This window comes from Buteo buteo, chromosome 14 (assembly GCF_964188355.1).
Source record: "Buteo buteo chromosome 14, bButBut1.hap1.1, whole genome shotgun sequence".
NCBI classification, from domain to species: Eukaryota; Metazoa; Chordata; class Aves; order Accipitriformes; family Accipitridae; genus Buteo; species Buteo buteo.
Genome location: NC_134184.1, coordinates 29,004,498 through 29,021,547, shown reverse-complemented (window position 1 = coordinate 29,021,547; position 17,050 = coordinate 29,004,498). Strand labels below are relative to the sequence as shown.

General features: G+C 36.9%; 1 protein-coding gene across 2 annotated transcripts in view; it reads right to left on the bottom strand.

Annotated features, from left to right (window-relative positions):
- Positions 1-17,050, bottom strand: part of DGKH (diacylglycerol kinase eta) — a 158,119-nt gene that overhangs the window by 23,715 nt on the left and 117,354 nt on the right. For both annotated transcript variants that reach the window (XM_075046135.1, XM_075046136.1), the window contains exons 10-20: positions 16,127-16,235; positions 15,683-15,822; positions 14,007-14,091; positions 11,480-11,565; positions 9,909-10,008; positions 8,405-8,681; positions 7,819-7,947; positions 3,191-3,325; positions 1,649-1,766; positions 944-1,054; positions 693-789 (exon numbers count right to left, since the gene is read on the bottom strand). In XM_075046135.1, the coding sequence (XP_074902236.1) occupies positions 693-789; positions 944-1,054; positions 1,649-1,766; positions 3,191-3,325; positions 7,819-7,947; positions 8,405-8,681; positions 9,909-10,008; positions 11,480-11,565; positions 14,007-14,091; positions 15,683-15,822; positions 16,127-16,235 (1,387 nt within the window). The remainder of the gene's footprint in view (positions 1-692; positions 790-943; positions 1,055-1,648; positions 1,767-3,190; positions 3,326-7,818; positions 7,948-8,404; positions 8,682-9,908; positions 10,009-11,479; positions 11,566-14,006; positions 14,092-15,682; positions 15,823-16,126; positions 16,236-17,050) is intronic.

Genomic DNA, 17,050 nt, shown 5'->3' with positions numbered 1-17,050 from the left:
TTTTCTGCTTTTGGTAATCATTTATATTTTCTTTATGTTCCCAGTATTGTGAAGAAGACTTAGATTTGATATTAGAACTTCAAAGACCAAAAATAACCATCTTTAGATAATTTACACCACATTTGTTGTTGCTGTGATAATATCCTGCTTCTTTTGTGTGACTGTCTCAAACATCTGGTAAAGAAATTCTCTACTGATGTAACTGGGCTTCTTGTGATGCACATTCAAAATCTCCCCTCTTCTGTCAGGAATTTTTGTCTAAGATCATCTGTGTGCTCTCCCTGTATGTGTAAGAAAGCTTTCAGATAGTTTAAAATGAACCTGAAGGATTAACTCTATCTCTTTCCTTCTGTTTAGGATGTTCATTTCTGTTATTGTCCTGAAGACCTGGTCTCCCCCTTTAATGAAGTGAACATTAAGAAACATACCTGACCTATACAAAAATTATTATTTTTTTAACCCCAGTAATTACAAGAAATATTATACTGGGTATCTTGCAATATTTAAGTACTGAAATTTTACTCCAAACAACACCTGCGAAACCACCTTTTACATAGGACATTTTTACACAGTGCCTTTGAGGTCAGCTTGGGTTGACACAAAAATTCTAAAAGGTTTCAAGAGGAAGCCCAAATTCCTCACTACACACTGCGGGAGCAGAAATCCTCATTCTGCCCATAAATAAAATTTACCTCAAGTTGAACTTTTTGTTCCAAGTTCTTGTAAGTTCTCTGCAGTAGCTCTTTTGTGCCAAGAACTCCATACCACATCATGTTTTTTGTCCGACTTCTGAAAACAAGTAAAACAAGACTCACATATTGAAATACACACTTTATTATGTCTTGTATTTGTAGGATGAGAAAAAGTTAAGAAATTGAAATAAAGAGATAAGGAAAAGAAAATAATGGAAACATCTTGGCTCTGTTACTGACAATTACATTACCTGCACTTTTCAGGGTGCTCTTCTCGCTTGTTATTAAATTCTAGTGAAATTTTTGCATCTAACCCAATTCCAAAGTAGTTGTTCATGACACATTTTTCTGAATATCCCTCCCTGTTAGAAGAAAAGAGATAATTAAGTGTACATTTGTACAGTACTTGGACACACAGAGCTTTGACCAAGATTATGGTTGGCCTCAGAACAGATACATCAACCAAGAGACATCAAAAAACGTTTCCTCTGAATCTCCCTGAGGAAACCCAACAGCAGTCGAAGAGACAGGTTGGCTCCTAGCTCCTTTGCAAATGCAAGTTACTTCTCGTAGGGCAAAGAAGAAACTGTACCACACGCCCAGCCAGCACTATCTATCTCCACCATAACCAAAATAACAGTGGGATATGAGAAGAGAGCTGCCCTAAGCGTGGCTCTGAGTGCCCAGACCTGCTTCGACATCTTGCTGGTGGCTGAGCTTGCGTTCAGACCAGTGGTTTGGGCAGGAAAACCCAGGTCTGAAGGACTGCTGCCCTTCTCCTGCTCATAACTAAAATGGCACAATCCAATCTGTTTTCAGACCTTGATGTCTACTGCCAAATGATAGCAAAAAAGAACTTCACAATGAAAAAAAAAAGATTACAAAAAGATTTTTTAAAAAGCTTAAGAAAAGCAAACTGAAACAAAACAGTAAATTTGGAAAAAAGTATTTCTTACAGGGAATCTGGATCCGGGTCAATAAACGGCGTAGCACCAAATGGATCGATGTTTGCTAGCAACATTTTGCTAATAATTGAACTTCCTGCAATAGAAGCAGCTAGACCAGCCCTCAAACCTGATTAAAAAAAAAAAAAACAGAAAAAAATAACAAAAAAACCATTTGTATTTGATAAACAGAGAAACATATATTATCATAATAAGCCACATACTGAGAGACAAAATTCATTTAATCCATATAGGGAATGGTTGCATTTCTAGCTCAATTTTTACCTATATTGGTTATCTTTTCAGATCTCTGGCTCTCTCGAGCAAGAAGGCAGCTATGCTGTAGTGTGGTGGCTGACTCTTCAGGTACCACCATTCAGAGAGAAAAAACACAAAGAAAATTCAGGATTTCAGACCAAAACTCACTGGCTGGCATAGTAACCGAATGGGTGACCTAACATGCAAAAAGACTACTAGAGCTTTTTATTTAGTTTAATCTTCATCTCCAAACTGTCCACGATTTTCCTTTGGAAATATTCCTAAGGAATACGCTTACCATTTTTACAACTTGTAGAATCATAGTTTAACTTAATTTGTGGAAAGATCACAGCCTCGCCATGCCTACCTTGTCTAATATCTGTGTCACTCTACAAAAGACTGTGTAATACTCGTTTACAAGAAAAGTACTTTCTAAAAGTTAAATTGACCTAAAGAAAAATCTAAGCTCAGTTCCATTATGTTTTAACTGTACTAATGAAGTTAATAAGAACAGTGTTTTACTGGTGCCCCCTAGTATTAATTGCATTTGGATAAGAACAGATTTTTTTTCAACTGTTTTTGCTGCACAGCAGCTTTGTGTAGTTTCAGTTAAGCACTTCCAGAGAGATATCTACAGGCACCTCTTATTCAGAGGGTTGAACTTTACATGTCTCTGCCCCTCAGCCCCTTCATAGCCTCCGTTGATTAGGATGAATGATAGAAGGACTTGGGGATACTAGTGGAAGAAGAACTGGACATGAGCCGGCAATGTGCGCTCACAGCCCAGAAAGCCGACTGAAAAAGGATAGGTTTAGATTAGATGTAAGGAAGAAATGTTTTACGATGAGGGTGGTGAGACACTGGCACAGGTTGCCCAGAGAGGTTGTGGCTGCCCCATCCCTGGCAGTGTTCAAGGCCAGGTTGGATGGGGCTTGGAGCAACCTGGTCTAGTGGAAGATGTCCCTGCCCATGGCACGGGGGTTGGAACAAGGTGATCTTTAACGTCCCTTCCAACCCAAACCATTCTGTGATTCTGTGATTCTAAGATGCTGACTTTCATTTTTCATCCTCCAGAATCAAATGCAACACTTCTGCTACATCCAGCGTTGTGTCAAACGATCAAGAATCTTCTACGTTATTTTGCACTTCCTAGTATATGACACAACACAAAGATGTGTATGTCAGTTCAAACAAATTTAGGGCGTGAAGTAAAAATTGTTATTTGACAGCAAGCAGGGGAACAGAAGGCAATATTAAAATAGTGTAAGGAACAGCAGATTTCAAAATCATAATTACCTGGGCAGATAATCCTAGTGTTAAGCACTGGGAGGTTTTCCTTGCTTGCAGCCAAAGCTGGAGCAGAGAAAGAGCCTGTCTGAGAATGGATACCTCGGCTTGTACGTCGATCTGGAGATCTCGGTGCAGTTTTAACTGTGCAGAAGAAGTAAAAGTAAGAGCGCTAATTAGACCTATTATGACATGACCATATACATAGTTTTTACAGCCCTGAAAATATTTCAAAAGCATTAATTTAATCTGTTATGATTCCATGACAAATGTCCTTCCCCCTCACACCACAGTTCTTCTAAAAACAGGGAAGAAACCTCAGAAACAGATCAGGTGACAAGCACAAATTAAAAGGAGCAAGTGTGCATGGTATTCAATATGAGGAGTACCCAACTTGTGCTTCAAGCTACTAGCAAAAACTGCATTATGTCCACCTTAAAATGCAATAGTATTTAATGCTGTAGTAAGCTTCTGATAAACATGTTAATAAAGTAATATGAATTTAAACTTCAATTCAATCTATATTTACGTATAAATCTACCTGTATTATATAGTATATTATTATTTATAACAATTTTAATATAGATAGCTATTCTAACCCATAGGCCACGGAAATACCTGATCAACAGCCACACTATTTGCTTCAGGCAGCTAAAATGGGCCCCCTGCCTGCATCAGATTTCTGAAAACATCAGAGAAAACTCTGACATCCTCATCCACAGCCAAACTGAAAACTGCAAGGGAAGGGGAAAAGCCATGTTCAGACATGCTTGTCTCCTGCAGTTAGAGAGATCGTGGGGGACATCAATTTCTCATCATCTTTTCTTTTTCACAAAAAAAACCCCAGCAATTCCGAAAATAATTGAAATAATTTATTTGTTAAAATTCTCCAGAAGATGGATCAATAAAACCTTGTGACAGATAGCAAGGTTTGGTAGCTGATGTAATTGTTGGTGATGAAGGCTCAGGAAAAAGAAGGGGAAGAAAATAAAGGGAAAAAAGATGTTCACAGAGAGTAAGTGGTAGCTCAGTGGGGCCAGCTGTCCCTGGGGCTGCCTCTGGAGGTGATGAAGAAGGATAGGATTTTCAGAGAGCTGACTTCAGGTGCTGCAATTTACTTTCCTGGCAGAACTTGTTTCATGCAGACTGAGAGAATATGCCAGTGCCTGCTTTAGCCTGGGAGAGTTAATCTTTGGGAAATTCAGCCCTGTTAGATGTAGCTAGAAATTGGTGCCCCAGGGAAGAAAGTTTGGATATTACCAAATGCTTTGCTATAGCATTTCCATGTGCATGTAGAAAGCTTTTGCACACCAGATGATCATAGACAGACATTTCTTGGCTACCTCTGCTCCAAATTATCTCACATGTTAAAACTACTTCAGCTTAGGACAACTTTAAGCTTGATCATCTGAAGAAGCTCAGAACAAAAAATGAAATTATTTCAAAGTGATCTGATATATTCCTCTCAAAACCTGAAAACTAATTCAGAAAAAAATAGAATGATTGGGACTAGCATCAAGCAAGCAGAAGAAAAACACCACCAGGAATATGGTGGGAAGGATAAAATATACCCTTTTTTGTGGCAGGAGGGGAACAGATCAGTTCACATCAGTCATGATAACTCAGTCTGAGAGTAACATGGCTGTACTGTATGAAGACCTTAATGGAAGGAAAATGCAGAGAAAATCGAGAGACAAAGGCAATAACAAGAACCAGGGTTTAGAAATTGTGTTCAAATCAATTCAGGCCAGGATTTGGTCATTCACTTTTTTTTTTTTTTTAAGTGATGATAATCTAGCATGGAACAGTCAATGAAATGGCAAATTCTTCACCTTCTTGTATCCCAGGAATATGATTACACACCTTTCTGGATGACTTGCTTAAGTCAAACAGAAATTATTAGATGCAGGACAGGGATAAGTGGGTGAAATTTTCTGGACTGTTTTATATGAAAGGTCTGACCAAGTGGACTAACAGCTCCTGACTTCAACACCTGTGTAACAGCCTTGGCAGTTACCACAAAATGCTATAGTATCGCATGATAACAATACAACACAATGATTTGCATCTGTGCACAACAAAACACTGTAATAATGTTAAAAAATGAAAAGGAATAAAAACTGCAAGTGATACCTAACAAGAGTTATTAAATATTTAGATGAGGGTAATTAACATATGGAAAAATATTATCTTCATCAAATGACCAGGAAGATCCTCAGAGGGTAAAATATAATATTCAGAATGAAATTAACATTCATTTTTCATAATGCTACTGAAAAATTCACAACATTATTCACACAGTCTGTTCTCTCTGTACTTGGGAACAAGGCAGTTATATTAAATGGGAAAATCAACAGAGCAGCTGGTCTTTATTTGACAGATGTGACTCATGGGGATAACTGCAATAAAGATAAACTTTTGCTGTTCATGCTCTGATAAAAACAACAGAGCTCTAATGAGTAAAACTGATGTTTCATTGCAGATAATTGAATTCATGTTTCATGCTTTGTCCCTAAACACCTATCTTGCACTGACAGCATTAATATGCACTCTATTTCACACTTATCAGATGTATGAAGAATAATACAGCTCCCCAATAAACGCAGAAATTGTATCACCAAGAAACAAGGGGTTCATATATATATTTTGACATATGGATACACATATGTGTATATTATTATTTTATTATATAGTTATGGCAGTAGGATTGGGTCATCCGCAGGGCCAGCACCTGCTATGAGCTACTATTGAAACTGGACAACCAACAAGCACTGATTCCTATAATGAAGGGAAAAGGAGAGGGGCCAATGAAGAGACAATCACCAGAGAAAGTCTGACATCCATTTCTGGAGAAAAGGAAATGTGAGATTCTGAATCAACAGAAGCCCCAACAGACTAATGTCGTATTCGTAAGGTAGGAGCTACCAACACAGGCACCAGCTTCAGAGCAGTGCCTCTTGAGGACGACAACTTTTGAGGATGTTGGTGTGGCTTAGGGTGACAGAAGGAGATGCAAATCCCAAATAACTTTGCTCATTTTGCCCCAGGAAGTTGCTCACCAAATATCTAGAGGATGGGTTTTACTGTCCACCAGCTACCACTGTTTCTCCATGACTCACAGACCATCTCGAGACCTCACCTGCAGTACATCGCTGTCCGTTTTGATAATATGGCGAAGACTGAACTTTCCACCTTTAGTAAGAAGCAGCTTTCCTAAAACTACTATGCAGCTTGAGACTCTTGAACAACCCCGGCACATGAACTACCAGTCAACACAAAATGCAGTACTGACATTTGCAATGGAAAATGTCCAAACATGACCTCTGGCTGCATTGGCTTAGTGCCAAAACCATGCAAGGGATGAGGTAAGTGAGGGTCCCATGTAGACAAATCGCACTTCTTTCTTCCACTGGAGCCACTCACTGGCATAAGGACACATGAAGGAGAGATTTTACCCTATCATTTGAATGTGGGAATTAGTACTATGCTATTTCAGGAGATGACTATTCTCTAAATATCATTTTACACACAGTAACTAAACACTGAATAGCCAAAATGGAAAGCTTTGTGACAAAATGGGCTATTTATGAAAATGCTACCTTCCAAGCAAGTTGTTTTAAACTCAAATCACTCAGTATTCTGATTGCTTTGTACAATTAGGGATACAAATAATACAACTGGGTTCTTTCTGTTGTATTTTAAAACCCAGCACAGGCTACCCAGGCTGTCTTTGGAGAGTAACGTGCAGAGCCGCACAGTGAGGACAGAATGACGCTCCTATGGGAAAGCAGGAGCGCTTAGCAGCAGCTGATAAAGTCCACCCGACCAAGGACAGAGCAGGTAGGAGGCTCTCCGCCTTGGAAAGCAGGAGTAGCTTGGTATAGTGGCTTGTTATATGGCTCGTTATCCAGGAGCCAATAGCTGCAAGGGACTAGCTGGACTAACCACATGTATTTGGGACAACAACGCAAGAAATTTTTCACGAGAAGGAGCTCTAGGATGTCAAAGACCTCGGTTAGAATTTCTGTTCTGGATTAGACAACTAAAGGGCGTGACCTTAGTACTGCCACTTCTCAGGAGACTTCTATGCTCCAGTTTCTATTATATTCTTTCCTGCTTTGTGCTGTTCCACTTCATATAGAAGACTTAAATATTCATTCTCTCTGTTCCAATAACTCCAATAACTGTGTCAAGGTAAGTTCCCAGCTGAGACATCAGGGGTTTGTTGTCAATACAATGATTAAATATTTGAAACCCCTTCAACAGAAGTGACTGACAGAAATTCCCATAATATGCCCTTAAAATGCCTATGACTGAGACATGCTGTTGCCACCATTATCTAGGCTCTAGTCCCTGCTCAGATTCATGTAGAAAGGTGAGCGCAAACACTGGATTAGATGCAGGCACTTCTCTCCCCAACAAATACCTTATCAACTTTGTAAATACATTCCAAAAGACTGTTCATCTCATCTCCTGCATTTTTCCTTTAACTTTTATTTATCCAAATCTATTAAAATTTGTGACTAGTTTTCAGTGAAACAGGATGCTAGAATTTTTAATTATGAAGTCAACTATGCTTCATAATGCAGCTATCGAGAGAACACAATTTTAAATTACTTCATTCATAATTTACTCACTTGATGGGGACTCAAGTTCCTTTGTATCTTCCTCTTTTTCCTCTTCTTTGGATTCATCCAACTCTTTGCTATATTCTAGCGGAGACTGGTTCACTTGTTCTTCACTATGAGCATTCTGCTCATCCACAACTGCTTATTAAGAAAAAAGATAGAAAGTTTAAAGATTTTTAAAGAAAAATTGCACACGTGGAAAATTAGCTTCTTTTTTTCTGTTGCTTTAATTTTAAAAATATTAACAAAAGATTTCTATTGCCAATTCAGTGAAAAAGAGCCTAGCAATCCTTTGCCCATTGATGAAGATTTGCCACCAGAAATCTTCATTTTGTGGAGGATAATAGTTACAAAAGAAGCACACTATTATGTGTGTACACACGTGCATACATATGTATTCATATATGCAGACAGACAATCATCAACATCCAAACAAGCTGCATTTCTTTTCCTTGCAGTTTGTAATAAGCACATAATTTTGTCTATGTAAGAATGTAAAAATCAAATTTTAATATTGAAAATTCATGCTAGTTTAAAAAAAACAAAAAAGCATCATTATTCTATCAGTAAGGATCAAAATGTTGCTGATGCGTACCTTTTTCTGCTTGTTCAATGATCTGCCTCACAGCCTTCTTCAAGCTGTTTGCCCGGAGCATTAACTGCTCCCTTGGTTTGAAGAGTTTCTGGGTGGAAGACTTTGAGACACACTCCGCTAATTGCTCTTTACTTTCAGACAAGGATTCTTCACTTGAAAACTCCTCTGCTTCTTCTTCTACAATGGGGGGAGTGATGCCTGGGAGAATGGGAGCAGCCTGGGCTTCTGTGTGAAGAGCCTGGAGCAATAGGTCTAGCTTCTCATTTAACTCGGAGCACTAAGACAAAGTGGAAAAGAATATGCACACACCAAAAAAACAGTGAATGTGTGAACATTTTCAGGAAATTAAGTACCAGATTATATTTAAAATTGTTGGTGTCTTAAGTGCCTATGTAATTGTTTATGTAAAATCCAAACCTAGTTTCAACGTTTTGGAATATCAGATTATGAGTAGGTCTGCACAGTTTTTTTGCAGACATAGCCTGTGATACCCAACCACATTAGAGCAATTATAACAAACCCCTGCTACACTCAGATTAAAATAACACACTGTGCTAAACTCAGCCTGCCACATAAGTAGGGTACAGATTAGAACTTACTCCTCTCCTGATGGCCTGCAGCACAGAGAACAATCACAGATTTGCCCATACCATGCATTATAAGAAATTATGGGTGGTCAGTACCCCAATTTGGAGAGATAATCTACAGGGACATGCCCAGCTACTAGACTGTAACACACGGGGTTGTTTTTGCAACACAGCTGTACATTTAAGCAAGTGAGTTGTCACAGAGCAAAGAGGCTCAAGCCAGAATCAAACACAGTCAAACACTTCTACCCATCACTAAGCAGTTGCTCTCCCTGTGCTTAAGGGAAAGGAAACCAACACTGTCTGGTCTTGGAACAGTAAAAAAGAAAAATTTGTTTTCTAAAATGTGCACCAAATAGAAATGCGAACCACAAATTGCCATTTAGCAAGTACATTTCCTGACCCTGGGATTGCTAGTGATTTTGTTTTCTTCTTTTCTTTTCCACTCATGTAAATTTTGTGCCTCAGATCAAATCCTTCTGGGTTTTTTTTCCAATGCCTTTGCAACATGATCTCTACAATTTGCAGCTCAAACCATTATGTTTAACATTGTAGTCTCTCTTCCCTTCGTTCTTCCAGCATACTCCTCCTTTATTATCCCATTGTTTTCCTGTAGCTAACTTAATCCCTAAAAGTATAACTCCTAATGCAAAATATTTCCTTTTATCTCTACATACATTACCATGAACTTTATCCTTTGTGAAGGAAAAAAGTTTAAACAGAGTTTGTAGGGATCTTAGGGTTAAAAGATGGTTTGGAAGTAACTGTTCTATGGAATAAGAAGAGAAGAATCATAAAGTCACTGAGTGAAATGAAAGCCAGGCTGGGCATCCTGGAGCATTTGAAAATTAAACACCCATGAGCTATAAACTTTAAAAAACCCACAACTTTAAACCAGAACACAGTCATAGTCTTACTTTAATGGCCATGGCATCAGCTTCCTCTGCATTTTCCATTGGTTTTTCGTAAGTCTTCCCTATTTTGGCAACAAAGTCCTTTACAGTTTCACATAATATTCTTCAGATAAAAAAAGGAGAGGGAAGAAATCAAGTGAAATAAAATAGATATGTTTTGAATATTAAATTCTTATGGCAATTTATTTATATGCATACTGCTATACATCATTCATGTTGGAAACTGAACTCTGTGATCATACTTGCAAAGCAGATGATACTCTTTTCCATGGCTTGCAAAATTCAAGTGATATGCTTTAAAACAAAAACTCTTCCTCCCTTTTATTTAAGCCTTTGCGCACCTTGTATCTAAGTCTCTTATTTCTAGGAACTGAAATAAGCACGACTCACTTTACCCATTCCCTTGCTTGCACACCTTCCGTACCAGAGGAGTTAGCAAACTTACATTCACTTTGATAACTTCAAACACAGTCTTGTAAACTTCCATGCAAAGATGGAGCCTAGAAACCATGGAGAAAATCTACTGACTTTAATGGAACACTTCTTAGATGAAAGCATATGGCCACACACATCCCATTGCACAGCTCATGCTTTTGAACCGCAGCTGACCCTGAGGCGCAGCTATGCAAATTACAGTGGCTGCAATGAATTTTCGTTGTGTAAATCAGAGAAAGACTTGGTTCTTATTACCTACACTGCAGACAGACAGCAAGCTTACTAACGAGGTGTGGATAATTGCTTAGTACTGTTCATTTGATTGAAATTTATTTGACAAAAATTAAATAGATTTAACAAGATACAGACCCAATTTAGAATCTGGAGTTGTTATAATAATATCCTGCAGTTTAATTTTCAACATGTGCTATGTATACTTTAAAAATGAAATTTTATTAACTTGCTTTTAGCAGGAAAAAAAAAAAAGAGGTGTAATGACATTCAGTTATATTTTTGAAGATCCTATGACTGGTCTTTTGCATATTACAAAATATAAGATTTTTTTTCACAGAGAAGATATACACAGAATGCTTCTGATTTCAGATGATGTCTGTGATTTGCCAAGTAATTACCTCTCATTTTTAAGTGTTTCAGTTTGGGGAGAAAAACCATTGTCTAAGACCACTATTGATTGAATTGATATAGACAGAGCTATGACAAAGCTACCTAGCCTGAATTTCTGCTTCACATTGGTGAAGTTGTTTGTCCTCTGAAAGATATGGATATGCATAAAACAAACCAGAGAAATGTAATGTGAAGTAGATCACATATTCGCATTAGTAAGTGTCATACTTAAGCTGCACGCTGGAGTGATTTAAAAATCACTTTATTTTAATAATATGTGATATTTTTTAATGTTGATGTGTTTAGTATTAAGCTACAATTACATCCGTTACAATTGTACCATATAAAAATTTTGCAGAAAAAACATCCACTCTAAAAGATATAAATTAAGATATATTAAGCCAAGCCAGTCAGGGCAGCCATAAGAAAATCGGGCTTAGACAGAAGGTTATTATGGTGATGATGTTACACAGGGGATTTATCCCACACATCATACATAAAACCAATCAACTCACTTGGCAGATGATATAACAACTGAGTGCTGATCAGAATTGAGAATTTTTGCAAGATGAGCAGCAACTGAGTCCTCATAAGCAGATATCTGAAAACAGAAAGATGACTTCAATTTCCACATGTTTCAGCAGTTTAACACCAAGTAGTGAGTTAAAACACCTCTAAAAATAGCAAGATTTCCATTTCAGATCTAATACAAGGACAAGGAGCTGGCAATTCAGATTCTACCTGCATACTGTATTTTATGTACCAGATTTTTAATATTCAAAGTAACACTGAATCTGAGAACTTGATCCACAGCTCTCTTCTTCCTGTAGAGAAAACAGTAGGTTATTTCTAGGCTAAAAAATAGTCCATGAGGCAGAAAAAAAAAACTATCTTCTTTTTAGATTTATAAGAACCTCAATTATCATAATCTAATGTGTTTTATTTCTAAAACAAGCTTCCCTCAAACTAAGCTGCTCAACTAAGAATAAATAAGTTTGCAGTTATACTCCTGAATTTTCTTTTTACTGTCAGATGGGCTCTTACCCCTTTACTACTGACAAAGGCTGCTAAACTGGTATCATGTTCCCAAAACCAATCCTTAAGGAGCAAACCATTTAGGGCTTAGTCTTTACAGGAACATTTGGGAGAATGAATGTGTGCACTGTTCATCTTTTCTTGCACAGAAGAATTATAAGGTCTGAAATACTCTGGAATGGATCAGAAATGCATTCTCACACACTATAACCTGTCTCAAAATAGATATGGATCCAGACCTCAGTTTTAAAAGAAAATTCTAACCAAATTCCAAATCTAAAGCTAAAAATAAATGCCGTTCTGAAATTTTCTGACAGCTTCCGTTAAGAATCTCTTAAAATCTCTTAGTGTGTTTTTGCCCTTGATATGGAGCAAGCAGATATACCACCCTTTTTTTTCTCCAAAAACCCAGCCTTAGTTGTAGAACTCTGACAGTAAATCAGTTTTCATTTCAAGGGAAAAAAACAAGACATAACCATCTGATCTGTAAGAATGAACTACTATTGTTCAAACATCAGTATACGATTTCTGGAAGCAAACCAATTGAAATAAGTCACCTGAAACTGGAGGAAAGAGAAAAAAAGAATTGGATATGTACTTTTATTTACTTTTTGAACTGCGCTTTAATACATTATCTGCTGTAAGGTTAATTCTTCTTCTTCTGAGATATCATAACTCAATAAATGATGCAAAAAACATTAAAACAGAGATTGAGCAGGGTACTCAAAAGAAAACGGCTTTGTCCAACTTAGAGTAATGGCAGGTAACTATAGCCTACAGAACTGATTTTCCAAAAAGAAGTTTTATATGAGCAGTTCCTCCCATTTTCAGGATGGGCTAAACACGATTTCAAAGCCAGAACTAACTAGAACAAAAAGTGTATTTTTCCCTTTACAAGATGAAGATACACTTAAAAATTTTAACTGTCTTGAAAAATCAGAGAAGATAAAGCCTCGGTCTGCATTGCTGACGCTGGAAACAGAGCTGTGCGCAAAGCAACCCCGTTAAAATCCCAGCCAGTGGAGCACAAGCCTTTTTGCATCTCTACATCCAGCAAGCTGTCAAAGGTTATAACCTCCTTGCCAATTAAACCAGCCTGAATTATTAAATTATTCAAGAACCTGCTGATTAATTATTGCTTCTCAAGTACTTTTGAGCTGAAGTTGATATGCATTAACTTTCTTAGGAATATATTATTTTCTTATTTTTAGTCAGACTTTTCATGCCAATTAATTTGATTAAAGCATCTCCCTCTCTCACAAAATCTAAACCTCATCAGATAGTACAAGCTCAAATCTAGTCTGAAAGACACACTAAGCTTTTCTTTAAGGTCACTTATAATTTTGAGCTCTCCAAAAGAACAAACAGAATGTTGGGTGGTATCACCTGATCTAACTCAAACAGCAAAAAGCCTCTTTTCTTTCTTTCAGAATACAACCCTTGCCTTCAAAATGTTGGGGGTTTTCCAACGCTTATTCCAAACTCAAGATAGCAAACATTTTGCTTTTATATAGATATTAAAATATATTTTATACATTTATATATTATTATAGTATATATAATAATATTATACAATAACATAACACTAAATCATACTATTATAGATGAAATAATATATAATACATTCTTATATATAATAATTATATTAAATATATAATGTTATTATATGGCATACTAATATAATACTATATTATATTCTCATATGAAAATATATAATCTATAAAAACTAATTTATAACACATACATAATAAAATATATATTTTTCAGGAATAAATTTTTCTGACTACTCTGCTGAAGACTCCTTACCTTCATTTATTTTTTGGCAAATAATACAGAACTGGAAACCCTAATTACTTGAGATACACTCCATGAACAAATGTTAACTCACTTCAGTTAGCAGATCACAAAACATCTGTTTCTATCTTTCATGCATGTGTTTCAATTATAAATATTGTCATCTCAGAAGCTCAAAGTATATGAAACAACAAAACAAAAGTAAAAGTCCACCTGGCATTCCTCCGACTCTTCTGCAGTCACTGGAAGAATAGAAGGCTTTGCTGGTAATTTCAGTTCATATGACATTATACTCCACCTGAAAGAAACATAACAGCTTTTAAGTTTCCAGATTGTTAGTTTTATCTTTTCTCCAACATATCAGCAAAAAGAAAATTCATTGCTACACCACAGAAAAACTTGTTAAAAAAAAAAAGCAGCTTAATTTTTAATTGTAAGCTAATTGCATATGGGTGAAATAATTGAAATTAATGGTAATAATTCGTTTTATTGCTCAGATTATTTGTTAGTGATTTGATGATGAGCCACACTTGTGAACAAATCATGGGACATTCAATGCAGGCAACAAGTATTTTCCAACAAAACATTCATAATATAAAAGAATTTGTGCAAACTAACTGCAGAAGTCAAAGGAAAATAGACGTGTTCCTAGAGAAAAACCTCTAAGGTAACATTAGCTTTTCATCTCAACTAGGGGAGGCAGGCATGAGAACAAAGCAAATGGTGAAGTATCTTCATTGACATATATATTTTTTTCCCCTGGTATAGGACAGTACTCTACAGCATAGATAGTATGAAACCACTAATAGCAACATCCTTCAAAGCCTGCTGAAAAGAACAGGTAATCACTGCAGATGGCCTTGGGAGCAAGTCTACTGAAATTAGAGCAAAAAATAAAACTGAAGGTCTTTTCAGTACAGAAAAAAGGCAAACATGATTTGATCTATGAATCTTTCAGAATGCCCAGGCCAACATTTCTAAGGATCAGTACCAAGCATTTCTCTAGATACTTTGCTGTAAAACAATCAAGTAGTCTGCAGAAAAGCTTAAAATAAGAAAGGACTTGTTTCTCTATTTCATAAAAAAACCCAACTAAAATACAATCCCCTTTGATGACATTCGGGAGTTTGTAACTAGAGCAAGAAAAGAAAGACCCGTGAGAGAACGGAACAAAGTAAGAAATACTCCTCTCGAAAACAGGGTGTTATACCTTCATTGGAATGACATGACCATCATCTTATCTTTTTTTAAACGGAGATTGCTCTTTGGCTTTATGGCTGGAAACCACACAAAACACGGATTGGGAAGATCTCTTGGTTTTGACTAAGAAAATGCCTCAAACAGAAATATTAGTAGTGGATCAAGCCAAAGATCCAGTTAGCCCAGCTTCTTGTCCACAGCTGATGCCTCAGGAAATTATATGAAGGGTGAAAGCACACAATGTGAGTTCTCCCCACATCCAAGGACAGAGAGCTCAGGTGTCACCTAAATAAAGATGCTACCTTTAGTGGTATTTAATAGCGTGCATGGAGTCCATGAAACTGCCCCAAATGGTTGTGAATCTATACAATTTCTTAATGCTCACAATTTCTTGTAACAGGCAGTTATGCAGCTTCATCAGTTATGCAACAAACTGTCACCTTTTGTTCATCTTTGGACAACATGCTTCCTAGTTTCCTCAACCATTCTCCCCTCTGACTCTTCAGTTTAAAAGGACGTTGAAGAGCTGTCCCCATTACTATCTCGGTTTCCCTCATGATTATGATTTGCACCCTAAAAACCAAAACCACTGAACACTAAGTCTCCAAGATGGATTTAGGCCACCAGAAACCCAAACAAATACAATTTGAATCTCATGATAAATCATATCTATGCACATTTAGGTTTACCTGTCTAACATTTTCGTGCTGGCTCGTTCTAGTTTCTCCAATATCTGAGGAAGTTGCGTATCGTCGTCACAGGATCCTCCCCAACCAAGGACACGAGCAAGGTCATTTCCAGTACCAAGGGGTAACACTCCCAACTGACACTGAAACACAACACAGGAGCAAATCTACTATTGAAAACTAGAAGAAAAAGTACAAACTATTACAAATGCTTCTTATTTCAAGCAACAAATGTTAATTACATAGATGATGCCTAAAGCTTGTAAATCAAATTGTGCAATCCTGATATAACTTGTCCTGTTTACAGCAGTGAAAATTTTCCTTTAAGAGTAGCCATTGAGTTTGGCCTGTATAGAGAGATATGACAAAGAACCAAGTCAAGGAAAAGTAAGTATACAAACTTAAGTCTAGTCAGTATAGTCAAGGAAAGTAAGTAAGCACACTTGCCTGTTTGTGCAAGCTGAGCTTATCAATTTCTGACAAGACCCAACCCACGCTTCCATCGCCTCCACACACAAGAATCCTGAAGTTGTCAAACTTCTGAAATAACCGCAAACTGCAGAGAAAACGCAGCCTGTTAGAGCCAGTCACGTCCATTAATGAGACAGCAGTTATATTCATTAGCAACTGTTACAAGAAAATATGGTGCACGGCACCTTTATGGTCCTTCTTTTAATGTTCTGGGGTATGTGGATACAACCATCTACTTTATAAACCTATCTGCATCCCTTCTATTGCTGTATATTCCACTTATACTGACATTTCTGATAAATAACATGCCAAGTTTTACTTAAAAAAATTCCCTTGATATTGTTTTCAGGATTTTATTAATATTATTTTATTAATTTTATTAATATTTTAAAAAATCTCTAAGCTATGAAATTGCAACTGCTCTATGCTTCCCACTTCAGGCAGAAGCACAAGGCACCACTGGGGATTTTTCACGAGAAGAGGTTAAGACACAACAACAGGATGTGCTCCACAATATGCGTGGGCTTTTGCCAATGCCTGACTAACTAAATGCAAGGACCTTTGGAGGTAATTATTACACAAGATGATCACAACAATATAAGAAAATAATACAAGTATTTCGCATTAGATCATTAAAGCCGTATCCTGCTTCAGCTTTCTACGGCTCTTCCTCCTGTTCTCTGGCTTTTAACACCTCCAGGATATAACACTTGGGCAGTACAGAAAAGGAGGACAAGAGACAGAACAAGCAGAAAGGTGAGACACAGAGGAAAGGGGAATGAGATGTGAAGAAACAGCCAAGAGGTAAAAACAACAGGGATTTAAACTTAAAAAAAAAACAAAGAAGAATTGGAAAGTATAAACTCTTAAAATCATAAAAATAAAGATGTTTCTTTTTAA